At 41.2% G+C, this 13,858-nt stretch overlaps 2 protein-coding genes across 3 annotated transcripts in view; one reads left to right on the top strand and one right to left on the bottom strand.

The window, feature by feature from the left end:
* The window catches only part of LOC114545912 (FERM domain-containing protein 7), an 11,988-nt gene extending 5,837 nt beyond the window's left edge, over nucleotides 1-6,151 (top strand). The window contains exons 6-12 of one of the 2 annotated variants that reach the window (XM_028564507.1): nucleotides 717-771; nucleotides 2,016-2,163; nucleotides 2,680-2,775; nucleotides 2,880-3,043; nucleotides 3,892-3,960; nucleotides 4,220-4,292; nucleotides 4,560-6,151. In XM_028564507.1, coding sequence (XP_028420308.1) covers nucleotides 717-771; nucleotides 2,016-2,163; nucleotides 2,680-2,775; nucleotides 2,880-3,043; nucleotides 3,892-3,960; nucleotides 4,220-4,292; nucleotides 4,560-5,747 — 1,793 coding nt within the window. In that variant the 3' untranslated portion in view covers nucleotides 5,748-6,151. Of the gene's footprint in view, nucleotides 1-716; nucleotides 832-2,015; nucleotides 2,164-2,679; nucleotides 2,776-2,879; nucleotides 3,044-3,891; nucleotides 3,961-4,219; nucleotides 4,293-4,559 lie in introns of both variants that reach the window. The other variant, XM_028564506.1, reaches the window with a different exon arrangement.
* A 1,626-nt stretch (nucleotides 6,152-7,777) lies between these two features.
* Nucleotides 7,778-13,858, bottom strand: part of stk26 (serine/threonine protein kinase 26) — a 30,899-nt gene continuing 24,818 nt past the window's right edge. The window contains exons 8-12 of the mRNA XM_028564381.1: nucleotides 12,532-12,674; nucleotides 11,117-11,213; nucleotides 10,539-10,601; nucleotides 9,464-9,591; nucleotides 7,778-8,959 (exon numbers count right to left, since the gene is read on the bottom strand). Of these exons, the coding sequence (XP_028420182.1) occupies nucleotides 8,944-8,959; nucleotides 9,464-9,591; nucleotides 10,539-10,601; nucleotides 11,117-11,213; nucleotides 12,532-12,674 (447 nt within the window). The 3' untranslated portion in view covers nucleotides 7,778-8,943. The remainder of the gene's footprint in view (nucleotides 8,960-9,463; nucleotides 9,592-10,538; nucleotides 10,602-11,116; nucleotides 11,214-12,531; nucleotides 12,675-13,858) is intronic.

The raw sequence follows: 13,858 nt of genomic DNA, 5'->3' as shown, positions 1-13,858 counted from the left end.
TCATAGTATGCAAATGTACTTTTCCCATGTGATTGCACAAACTTACTTTATGTCTTCATACAAACATAAAAAAAAACTTTTGCAACTAAAAACTGCAAAGTGCCAAGCTCTGGCCAGCTTTCAAATCCATTTAATTCAAGTTAAGTATAAAATAAAACTGTTAACTGAAAAGAGCTTGGGAGTTTAGATCATTGAAAGAGAGTGCGTTGGTCGACTGGCACGTTAGGTACTATGTGGTTGCTGTTTGTCCACGTCTTTAATGTTAATCTCTGGGTGATGGGGTACCATGGGAGTTCTCAAGTTTGTGGTGTTTCCAAAAATGCTATGAATCGATTTTGAATCGGTAGAGCTTGAATCGCGATACGAAAGTGAATCGATTTTTTTGCGCAACCCCTCAAATCTACATGTCATTTCTAAAATATAGAATTGAATTGATCTACTGTATATTTATAGTACTTTAGATTTTTGTTGATATATATATATATATATATATATATATATATATATATATATATATATATATATATATATTATCAAGCATTAAGAGGATTAACAAGTTAGATATTTTACTCAAGTCAACATCTGGGGGAAAAAAAAATACTTTATTGTATTTGAACGAGGAAAGTTGGAAACACTCAGAGAAAGTTCCCCTGGCTGGGTGTATGTATACATTGTTTCCCCGGGCATGTTTGTATGTATGTATATGTGTGTTGCAGCAGAGCTAGGGGACTATGACGAGGAGCTGGACTGTCACCATTTAGAGATGAAGCAGTACGTTCCCAACCAGGAATATCTAGACCACAAGATCATGAAGCTTCACAAGAAACACAGGTACAACGTGTTGACGTTTTCACCGGGGCGCATGTGTTGACCTTCACCCCAAAGCCACCAAAAGGGAGTAAACGCATCTCAAAGCCTGTAAAACGTTAGGTTTAATCACACCCAAAGTCATTAACGGTTCATAGACAGTACAGGCCAAAAGTTTGGACACACCTTCTCATTCAATGTGTTTCCTTTTTATTTTCATGACTATTTACATTGTAGATTCTCACTGAAGGCATCAAAACTATGAATGAACACATATGGAATTATGTACTTAACAAAAAAGTGTGAAATAACTGAAAACATGTCTTATATTTTAGATTCTTCAAAGTAGCCACCCTTTGCTTTTTTATTAATAAGGGGAAAAATTCCACTAATTAACCCTGACAAAGCACACCTGTGAAGTGAAAAACCATTTCAGGTGACTACCTCATGAAGCTCATTGAGAGAACACCAAGGGTTTGCAGAGTTATCAAAAAAAGCAAAGGGTGAGTCTTATAAAGTGGCCCTTGCTGTTCCTGATGGGGGTTGGTGGGGGTTCAGAGTCCAGACTTCTTGGTGGCAGAGGGGAGGGACAGGTAACAGTTCATTTGTTGGACATCAAAAAACGCGGACATAACAAACTCAGTGGGGTAACGTCACGTCAAAGTCAGAAAGCACAATCCTCTTTAGCAGTCTCTCAGTCAGCTGTTCCACCCACCGATCATTGCATTAGCAGACTCATTACAGGGCTCCATCTCTTTATAAATGTGGGTCTTATTGCATATGTAATTTGTTCCATCTCATACAGTTCCCATACTTTTTTGACCGACGCCTATTTTTAATTTGGATGTTTGAACGTCTCTAGGTTTTGACATAAATACAGATATAAATGTAATTTAAAAAAAAATTAGAATTATCGATTTTCAAATATTGCACCTGTCAATACAGTACGAAATATTCTGTAGCCTATTTTGCCTTAAATACTGCCGACGTTGTCTTTGCTGTAATCAAATCAGTATATATGTATGTTTATGTTTATGGGAAACATACATGTATACAGACAAGGCTAGCAGCAGCGGCGCCGCGTCAGTCACGTTTCTGGTGTGCAAAGACATAGAAAACGCCACGCTGCCGCCACGCTGCCGCCCTGACAGAGCTGGATTATGACATATAGCCTTCCCTTTTCATTCAGTCCCTCTCTCTCTCTGTAGAGGTGTGTCTCCAGGAGACTCTGACATCCAACTGCTGGAGGTGGCGAGGAAGCTGGACATGTACAGCATCCGGCCTCACCCCGCTCACGACGGGGAGGGAATGAGGATCAACCTGGCTGTTACACACTCTGGAGTACTGGTCTTTCAGGTATGTGCTTCATGGTCTAAAGGACCACTTTCATAAGGATTAACCTTCCACAAAGCTGGGAACTAAAAGTGCATACTACTGACACTGCTCTACTCTAGCAGGAGGCCACATTTAACATTAGCAGTTAAAGGTCCCATGACATGGTGCTCTTTGGATGCTTTTATATAGACCTTAGTGGTCCCCTAATACTGTATCTGAAGTCTCTTTTATATAGACCTTAGTGGTCCCCTAATACTGTATCTGAAGTCTCTTTTATATAGACCTTAGTGGTCCCCTAATACTGTATCTGAAGTCTCTTTTATATAGACCTTAGTGGTCCCCTAATACTGTATCTGAAGTCTCTTTTATATAGACCTTAGTGGTCCCCTAATACTGTATCTGAAGTCTCTTTCCGGGGGCAGCAAGGTGGAGGGTGGGGGTGTGGCCTTGACCAACTGCCACTTCTCTCATTAATATGTGTTCCCCCTGGTGCACTAAAGGGCACATCAATGGATTGATTTTGTCTGTGCTTTCTAGGGAAACACCAAAATCAACACGTTCAGCTGGGCGAAGATCCGCAAGCTGAGCTTCAAGCGCAAACATTTCCTGATCAAGCTACATGACAAAGTTGGGGTGAGGATCGAACTCCTTGGATGGGTGGACTGGAAGTTTTGTGACTGCATTTGTTCAGTTCAGATACTGTATGCATCTATTAATGCAAGTGTTTGTCCATCCAGCCGTCGTGTAAGGACACACTAGAGTTCTGCATGGCCAGTCGAGATGTGTGTAAGTCCTTCTGGAAGATGTGTGTAGAGTACCACGCCTTCTTCAGGCTGGCAGAGGAACCGAAGACAATACAAAAAAAACTGCTGTCCTGTAAAGGCTCCAAGTTTAGATACAGGTAAAACATACTGTGGTGATATAAAGGTATACTCGGATTCAGTTTTGTTTTAAAGTGCTCATATTCTGCTCATTTTCAGGTTCATAACTGTATTTAGAAGTTATACCAGAAGAGGTTTACATGGTTTAATTTTCAGAAAACACCATATTTTTTTTGTGTGTTGAGCTCTCTGTTTTAGCTACAGAGTGAGGCATCTCACTTCTGTTCCATCTTTGTTGGGAGTCGCACATGCTCAGTACCTAGGTTAGGACTACTAGCCAGTCAGAAGCAGAGTATGAGGGTGCGCCACGCTAGCAGCTAGGCGAGCATTATAACGTGTGTTACAAGGTGACGCATGCTCGTCTCTGAAGTAAAGGCTGGACTACAATAGAGCTGTTTGGAGCTGTTTGTGAACAGTGTTTTCTGTTGGAGATGGTAAGTCCCTTTGGGGTGGACTTTGGGCTTTTTCACTTTATAAACCTGTAACGTGCACAAAATGATATACAACACAATAAAGGAAAGGGAAAAAGCATAATATGAGCACTTAAAATCTTACCTATTTGTTTTTCTGAGTTTCAAATGTCGTCGAAACATGTTTAACTGATGCACAAATCGTACAGTTCGGGGCACCAACGGGGAACAAGCTATGGGTCTGTTCATGTCTTTCTGTTGACTAAGTGTTCCTTACTTTATTAAGGCCTCAAGTCACTGTAACGGCATTTCATTACCTCAACACTTGTAATAGTACTTTACTCTATTGCCCGAAACTGAGGTGTATTATTTTTGTATGTTAAACTACACAATAAGCTTAAACAGAACAATGATGATGATATACTTTTTTTTAATGCGTTATTTATATTGTGTGGCAGCGGACGGACGCAGAAGCAGCTGCTAGAGTGTATGGGATCAGGGGAGAAGAAGCCTTCGCACTTTGAGAGGTGAGAATAAACTCTTGGGCACAAGTCAAATGTATCAAGGTACACACACTGATAACAATGCCAGAATTGACCCTTTTAATGGAAATACCACCATTAAAAGGAGCAAACTGATCCACCAACTATCTACCACAGGAGCTTTAAAACTAACCACCTAATCACCTTCCTTTGGAGGTCAAGGGTCAACTAGGTTAAAGGAAAATTTAGAAAAGGGATAAAAACACTAAGCTAACAAGATTTTTGTCTTCTTGCTCTTCATCAGAACCTACTGTCAGTCAGACTACGATCGACAGTGTCGCTCCTCCCCTGATCTCCTCACGGACGTCTCCAAACAGGTAATAAAAATTATGCAAATGCATTACTGTACATAAGAAGTAGAGCTGCATCAATTAGCTGAATAACCGCTAAGTCGATCAACAGAATATTAGCCAGTTCGGTCACTGTCGAGTTGGTTTTACATTTAGAAAATTGAATATCTTTGGGTTTTGGACTGTTGGTCGGACAAAACATTTGAGGACCTTTAGCTCCAGGATATTGTGATTGGCATTTCATTCTTCAGTTTTCTGATACATTATTGACCGACGTGTGTCTAACCTCCTCAGATGTACGAGCACTCCTGCCTGTTCACCCGGTCAGGTCACGCCTTGGCGGTCTGCAGCGAGGATGAGTTGGACCCACATCACCGAGGTGTAGTCAACGTCGAAATCGGTGGAGGAGGGGCTAAACGTAGCCAATCATCCGTCACTTCTCTCTCTCCATCCCATCTACACCGGTCAACCCTCTCGCCCAAGATAAGATCCGCCTCCACATCTGTGATGGAGGACATGAGGGGCGGACGGATCGGGGCGCAGCGCCAAGCCCAAAGGCTAGCCGGTGTCTATGGAAACCGCTCACGGCGTCGGCCCAATCCTCAGCCACACCCTGACGCCGCTCAGCAGCTGGTTCTTCTCTACCCAAACAGTCCTGCCTACCAGTATCACCCAATCCTCCCAACATTCCCATTAGCAGGTTCCTCGCCTCTCAACCGACACCCCTACTTGTCGGACTACGTTGCCGTTTCCTCACTGGAGCGTTTCCCGCAGGCAAGGAGGCGGGATTATGTCAGGATGGATGGCATGTCGCGGCCGCCTTTCTATCCGCTGAGCTACGATTCGCCGCCAATCTTGCCAATCAGGAGGAACCTCCACCCCACCGGATCAGGCGGGCTTGGATTGGCTCGGGTCTACCAGCCTGGAAGCAACGGGGCGAGGCACCTGGGCGTCGGACACACGGAGGCGGGGCATTACAGCGATGACTCCAACTTCCTCCCGGGGCTCCCTCGCCGCGTGGCTAGCCAACCAAATGTCAAGTTTAACCTCTCAAGGAGTTCTAACCCCACCTTTAACCCCGCCTCTGAGTTCCGTCCCCTTGGTTACTACCCCCACCTGACACGCCCCTCCAGACCCACCTACCTCCCTCTAAACTCCTCCCCCCTGCCCGATCGACCCACCTCGCTATGCATGATTGGAGGCACCACAGGAAGCTACAGCGACTCCGACCCGGAGGTTTTCTATCCGTATTACTGCCCACCACCTCCGAAGGGGAAAGTGGTACGGTCCGCTGGACTGGCCAGGATGAGGTTCTCCTCCGGGAGCCTTCAACTGGATGAGGAGGAAGAGGAGGAGGAAGAAGAGGATGGAGCAGAGAAGGAGAAAGCAAATAAGGAGTTGAAGGGCAAAGAAGAGAAGAAAGAAAAGACAGGAGGAGATGGGACTAAAAGTGCTGCAAAGATTACTGAAGTCACATTGTGAAAACTGGCAGGATGGATTTAAAAAAACAAACAAAAAAAACATCCACTACAGACTGTAGAATAAACAGGAAAATTGTAATAAATGTGATGGCCTCATATGTAGGACAAGCGTATTGTTTACGAGGTGTGCTGGCAGTTTAATTGTGTAGTTTTTGCCTCGTTTTAGCAAAAACGGCCGCTTCTTTGGTAGCCACATTACACATTACATTACAAGCTTGCAAATTTGGAGGGTTATCAATACGTGTAAAATTCTGTCTATGTACTGTCACGGCATACCCACAACCCTGGGAAAACTTGATAATATCGTCTAGGAGCTTCCAAGGTTTGGCCGCTCGTGCATTTGAATCTAAAGAGCCGTACACTCGGTTGCCAGGCCACAGGTAGTCTATATCCACGATGTTCCACTTCCGGGATTGCTCCGTTGCTGCCGGAAATTCCACCGGATGACACTGTTTTCGGCCAGATGTCTCTCACCTTCTGCTTTATTTGTGTTGGCGTTCTAACCTCCGGTGGATTTCTGACGACTATGGTTAACTGCTCCTCAGATCTCTGCAGGGGAAATTCAGACAGCTAGCTAGACTATCTGTCCAATCTGAGTTTTCTGTTGCACGACTAAAACAACTTTTGAACGTACAGTACATGTTCCACCATGTTCCTTCCAGAGGCTACTTTGCAGCGGCACTGTGGCTCCGTCCGGCCCAAGACGATTGTGATTGGTTTTGTTGTCAAACGATTAAAATATTTAATCGCATTAATGTCATAGTTAACTCGCAATTAATCACATATTTTTTATCTATTTTAAATATACCTCGATTTCTTTTTGTCCCATTATTTTTTTCTCATTTTAATGCTCTTATCAACATGGAAAAGTGGATCGGCTTGCTTTGTGCTTTTGTCACCTGGCTTTGACGAGGGGAGCGGAGAATTGGCGTCAGCTGTGTGCTTGGCCATCATCAAGTGGTATTTCAGACTGGACGTGCTGCGATGATAGCTCAGTTCACAACGACAAAACACACAGACCACTTTGGTCTTGTCAATGGAACCATTTGGCAACTTTTTAAAAGTAAACTTTCCATTCAGAATCTTATTGGCATCCATTTTGCCGTCTCGCGCTCTCCATCCACTCAAAACGTAACGTTAGCCTACTACTCTTTGGCCGGCTCGCGAGCCCCAACCAGAGTGTGCGCCGTGCCTGTTGGTTTGTTTCCGGTCTAGCTGGATCCGGTGTGGTGTTGTAGTTTTTCTAACGTTACTAGTTGTTGCAGCAGCATGTGAAAAAAAAAACTACAAAGTTTGCTAGGCCAAAAAGAACTAATCAGCGGCGTCGGCAGTTAATTTGTAGACATTCAAAGACGCAGACAATAACATAACACAACTTGATCGGGGGGGGAAACGATTTGACACTCCGAAACCCATATCTTTCCTCCTTCTCCTCCTCCTCCTCCTCCTCCTCCTCCTCCTCCGAATCTCTTCTCAGTCTGTCCTCAACTTCCGCTTTGGAAACTCCCCAGCTGCCCTGCGAGCAGCCTGGCAACCAATAGAAAGATTGTGCCGTGACAGTAGCCGCCCTAGCTGACTATCAAAGGCCCAACAATTTGTATCAGCCTCGGCCTTAGCAAATGACCTGGTTTACAGTTTCGTACAACTTTTAAGACTTTAACATCTCGTTGGTGTGATGTCTACGTAGGTTTGGAAAACTTATTGGATATCATTTTTTTTTGGGTGATGTAGAATTCCGTAGAGAAATGTGAAGATTTACAATGTGCCAATAAAGAATTACACAAGGAAGAGAAGATTTTCTAATTAAATTCACCCGATATTTACTCTACAATTTATCATATCATTGTTTTTTGTTTTTTCAATCAATGCAAATCAGATCATATCCAATTCTTTAAGACATTGTGATAACAGAAATTAAAATAAAAGCAAAGATTGTTAGAAACTACTAATTCCTTGTGACACTGATGAAAACTTTTCTCCAGAGAAATCACAACGAAGTAAACAAAGAAACACATGAAACACGTTTCTCAATCAAACTTAAATATTTATTCATAAAACTCTAAGTCCCGCTACGAAAAAAAAAAAGTACACTTCTGTATAATCTTACATCTTTCATTTTACGTCTCCTCCCTCAACAAGCATTTTCGTAATCCCTTATGATATATAAAAAGACAAAAATATACAATGACCAAGTCTTATAGTGTCTTTGGTACGAACTATCAGTAATATCTTTGATTACAGCTCCCTTCATGCTCTTGGAAAGGACCTGCGCTACTTTCCAATGGTGGTATTATAAACAACATCTTTACACATCGAGCATTACGTTAAGAATCAACTCTCAGCAATGATTTTTTTTTTTTTTACTTTAAAAAGGAAAAAAATGAAAAAGGACAGTCTTTTTGTGAGCGGGTGGAAGACCTTTGTGCATTTTCATCATGTTGTTTCATTTGCACTGAAATCTTATTCCAACTAGACACCTTTTGAGCCACACACATCCCAGGGAGTTAATCCCAGAATGGAACGGGTGTATGGTTGTAAAATGAGCTAAAATGATGACGACAAATAACCCTGAAAATTCGATGTGTTAGACTTTGAAAGTTAGACCTGACCTGGACCTAATTCCTGGATCAGGGAACTGTAATATAAGGCATTACTAAAGACAACAAAAAATATGTTATATTGGCATATAATCTGTCTCAAGTGCTACTGAACAAATATATAGACATCTACAAAGTCAAGAAAAGCCGTGACTCGAAACATACCACTGCTGATGGTGGAGAACTCTCTTATGTATATCTTTCTGGTCTAAGGTGACGCCTACTTTTAGAAAATGACTCACAGCATAAATAATTAAGGCACGTGATGGTTATTTTAAGAATAATAATTACATAAACTTCCACCAAGTCCAGGGCCAACTGACAGCTCTAGATTATTTCTTCCAAACTTGTTTCTTCCAACTTGGGGAGAAAAAAAGTCTTCAACCAGCAACAGTGAGTAATATATAGTGTATATATTACATTAGTAGTGTGTGTGTGTGTGTGTGTGTGTGTGTGTGTCTGTGTGTGTGTGTGTGTATAGCGAGGAGACATCGCACAGCAAATATCCTCTGTTTCCAATCAGCCAGCAGCGTCACCGTATGGAGACACAGTCTCTCTTCACATAACGTACTTCCTTTTCCCATCCATTTTCAGACTCCTTCAGTTCGTCGTGAATCTGAGACAGAAATTAAAAAGCAAAACATTTTGGTCAACGAATGATCTGACGGAGGACGATACAGATCTTGTTCTGAACAAGAGAGAGAAAGATTCCAAGAAAGGCAGCAGGAAGAAGGTGAGGAGGAATTACACACAAATAAAATAACCTTAAAGGGGGGTAATTTAGATTTGTTTTGAAGTGTGGTTGTATGATATCCATAGTCAGTGTGTCGGTACTCCTGCCTGTTTCTCCAAACTGGGGGCGTGCCAACCTCCATCTACTGTAGCTAATACACTGATTATATAGAAGTACCTCATACAACCGCACTTCAAACTAATACTACAAACTATCCCTTTAAGACATCAAACCTAAAGAAAAACATAGCAAGATATTCATTTTGGCAGCAAAAAAATAAAAACTGCCAGAAATACAAGATAATTAGCAATAAAGTGAGCAAGGGATAAAAAGCTCAAACTTAAAAAACTAAACAGGAAAAAGAAAAGAAAAATGTACTTCTGGTACCTAGCAATGATGTGTGTGACCATCCTGTCTGTGATGCCTGGACAGACCTCTTCAGCCAATCGGATGTTGCGTTCCAGCTCCTCGATGGCCAATCGCTGCTCAGAGTGCTCCTTGTGCTGCTGCTTCAACTACAACAGACAATAAAAAATGTAAAAAATAGGTCTGCCATTCGAAACCCAGACTGCGGTGATGTCCTCATTCATTCATTTCATTTTATTTATATAGCACAAGTAAACACAACAGAAGTTGACCACTGTGCTTCACATAACATGAGTCAGACAACAAAAAGACATAGATAAAAAATAAAAATTTAAAGAAATGCACGCTCTAAGAGATAAAACTTTAGTTTGAGTTTAAACTCATTTAAAGAGGACAGCGATCTCAAGGAGACGGGGAGGCTATTCCACAGCTTAGGACCAACAACAGCGAAGGCACGGTCCCCTCTTGACTTTAGTCGCGAGCGTGGCTGGGACAGATTATAGTTGCTCGTGGACCGTAGACACCTACCAGGTACATTCAGATCTAACAGTTCAGATAAATAAGCTGGTGCAAGACCATTTAAAGATTTAAAAGACAAACAGCATTATTTTCATATCAACTCTGTAGCGCACCGGCAGCCAGTTAAGAGACAATAAAATGGGAGTGATATGTTCATGTTTGCGAACCCCAGTCAGGAATCTGGCATACAGGCATAAATTGATTCAAAATGCTTGTATATTTTCATGCCTGATGTGTATACTGTATATTAGAGATGGGCATTCGATTACATTTTCTTAATCGATCGTCGGGAGAATTAACGATCGACTAACGATTCATTGTTAATATTTTTATATTAAAATTCATTATTTATTTAACGTTTTATAAATTAAAAATGCAATGAAAATACTAAAATACAGCGTGTTTTTCCCCGATGAGATCTTTATTACAAGAAGAACAACTTGTGGCAGTTAAACTGGACGTTTGGTTAGGCTAAGATATATGCTCTAAAGCAGCGGATCCACAAAATTTGAAATTGAATGATCAATTATCGATCGTCGATTAATCATGCCCATCCCTACTGTATATATACACTAACCTCAGTGAAGACGGGAGAGATGACTGTGGTCAGACTGGCTGATTTACTCTGCTGATCCTGACCCTGCACATGTAAATCAGAACAGAAGGAGAAAAACTTGAGCATTTCATTTGGTGCAGTTCTCTACGGCTGAAGAGCAACTAAAACAGGAGATATTAACCATGTTTGACGTGACAAAAGTAATCGTAAGATCAGTGGTTTGGAACAAAAGCCTCTATTAAATCTGAGTCAGTGGTCTTGTTTTAACATTTTATCCCTTAAAATATGTTGAGAAATTCAAGTGTAGTCATTTAAAAAAAAAAAAAAAAAAAAAAAAAAAAAAAGGACATACTCAAATTTTACAAAATGAAAAAAACATCTCTTACATCATCAAAAAAATCTCTTATCTCTCACAAATCCATTTCTTCCTCATGCCTACTACAATAAATGGTATTTCCCCCCACCCCCCTTTCTGTTAAACTTTTTCTTCAAACAAGAAACCATTGAATGATTTGAGCATTTGGACATTTTCTAGAAGCATTTCTCCAGCAGTGAAAAGTACATGCTACTTCTATTCACACTGTGATATTGGTACTGACCGTTCCATTGAGGACCTTCCTGCCCTCCGTCTTCTTCTTACGGACCGTGGTGAAGGACCACTCGGGAGACTCGCTGTTCTCCTTATTACTGGACTCGCTTTACACACACACACACACGTTACATAACATTTTTTTTTTTTTTTTTTTTTTTTTTTTTTTTAAATTGTATTTCAAGTGCAATATCACCATGAGACATGGTCTCAAAACACTTGTTTATCTGATGAGCAGGTGGCACCTTGTACTTTTACGCCCTACTACGCCCTGCAGTGCCCTGCTACGCCATGAACTACAACTACCATTTCTAGTCGTAGTTCCAGTATCTTTAATGTGACTATTATCGCCACTGTTTATCACACCCCCAACCGGCACCGTCAGACACCGCCTACCAAGAGCCTGGGTCTGCCAAGGTTTCTCCCTAAAAGGGAGTTTTTCCTCGCCACTGTCGCACTAAATGCTTGGTCTTGGGGGAATTACTGGAATTGTTGGGTCTTTGTAAATTATAGAGTGTTGTCTAGACCTACTCTATCTGTAGAAGTGTCTTGAGATAACTCAGATGATTTGATGCTAAAAATAAAATTGAATTGTACGGCAGCCTCGTCCACAGTGTGAATGTGATTGAATGGTTCCTGTACTGTGTGAAAGCACTTTGAGTAGTCGTTAAGACTAGAAAAGTGCTCTATAAATGCAGTCCATTTACATTTCATACCGACGCCAGCATTTTAGACAGCGTTGGAGGCTTTTCCGATACTGGTATTGGTACGACAATTTCGAGCTTGGAGGAAAACGTGAAATTGTCGCATTCTGTCTCCATCTTCAAGAAAAAATTGCTCAAAACATATGATTGTTGAATATGCCTTAAGTGTTATATTTGTGCTGGGATCGTCTGTCTGTTTGTGGTATTTGTCTATGTTGAGTCCATTGTGACTGGATTTGTTTCTATTTTTTTATTTCTAAGTGTCTGTAATCTATTTGTCTATGTTGTTTCTATGGTAAATTGAGTTTTTGGTGCCTGTATATTCTCTGTTGTAGGTTTATTGTTATCGGGCCCCCCTCCGAAAAGCTTTTAGTAGCTTATTTGGGGTTCCCCATTTCACGAGGCCTACATGTGATCATTGTACCTTCTGAAATTGCATTTAATGATACTGTAGGAGCCACATATTGTATGTTGTTTATGGTCTCATTTATATTATTGATCCATTATTATATTGTGCACTTATAGTGTAGGTGGTGGGCGTTTTCATCGCGGTTTGAGCAAAAGTGATTCACAAAAGCTTCACCTATTCACCTGGTTTTTTTGGGCCTAGACAGAGAGGGGGGTGAGCCTGGGAGCGAACTCTTTCTGCTGACCACCGCACTAACGCACTTATTTCGACTCACAAAGTAACTTTTGCCACAACAAAAAGTAGTCCCGTTACCTGTCGGAGTCGTCGGAGCTGCTGCCGCTGTGGCCCTCCTCCTTCCAGCGCCTGTACCGGTCGATCAGCTCGCTGAGGTAGGACGTCTTCTTACAGTGTTTGACGATGAACTTGTGTTTGAGGAGCTCTTTGGCTGTTGGACGCTGCATGAAGAGAGAGAGAGAGCAGAGAAAGACCATCTTCATTTCAGCTTTTCAGTCAGGGCTTTGTGGAGATTCAGAGAGAGAAAGATGAATTTTATACCAAAAAAAAAAAAAAAAAGAAAAAAGGGTCTTGCACTGTTTGCACTGTTGCTTTTATTTCCCTCAACAGCTGTGTCTTGTTGTAACACTCCATTCTCTCTTTGCTGTATTTTAAAAAGCCTTCTTTCTTTTTATTTTTATTTTTACATCGAGGCCGGGGGACTACAGATGAAAAATAGCTCATTCTGGCATTTTTTAACCCACGTAAAATCATGAATTCTGGACGATAAGTGGAACAGTTTTTAAAATTGTACTTCTCCTGAGACCTTTTCTTATACTGGTTATATATGGAGGAGAAAGGAAAAATAAGGAGGAGCTAGAAGAGGAGCCGTTTGTCCACCAGGGGGAAGCAAAATGCAGCAGCAACCACACAGTAAAGGGAAGCTGGCTTAAAATGAATGGCATGGAAACAAATTGACTTGACTCAAACGTCCCAACTGTAAAAACTATAAAAGAACTGAGTTTAAGTACTGAACAAGATGACTCACAGCAGAACAAATGACAACAAAATAAAAACTATTTAAACACAGGCTAGATGTTCAAAGTCAAAACAAGCCAATTATGTATCAAATCTGTATTTTCTTGTATTTTTGCATCATAATTTCAATCCTAATGCAATATTTTGGCAGTTGGTTTTTTATTATCTTAAATTGTTTTTATAACATCAAAAGCGCTTATAAAAACCCTAACCCCTAAAAAGACGATTAAAGGTCCCATGACATGCTGCTTTTTGGATGCTTTAACATAGGCCTTAGTGATCGCCTAATACTGTATCTGAAGTCTCTTTTATATAGACCTTAGTGGTCCCCTAATACTGTATCTGAAGTCTCTTTTATATAGACCTTAGTGGTCCCCTAATACTGTATCTGAAGTCTCTTTAATATAGACCTTAGTGGTCCCCTAATACTGTATCTGAAGTCTCTTTTATATAGACCTTAGTGGTCCCCTAATACTGTATCTGAAGTCTCTTTTATATAGACCTTAGTGGTCCCCTAATACTGTATCTGAAGTCTCTTTTATATAGACCTTAGTGGTCCCCTAATACTGTATCTGAAGTCTTTTTCCTGAAATTCAGCCATGGTGCA

Source organism: Perca flavescens, chromosome 19 (genome assembly GCF_004354835.1).
Source record: "Perca flavescens isolate YP-PL-M2 chromosome 19, PFLA_1.0, whole genome shotgun sequence".
NCBI classification, from domain to species: domain Eukaryota; kingdom Metazoa; phylum Chordata; class Actinopteri; order Perciformes; family Percidae; genus Perca; species Perca flavescens.
Note: the sequence above shows the minus strand (reverse complement) of the source record. Positions and strands in the feature narration are given on the sequence as shown.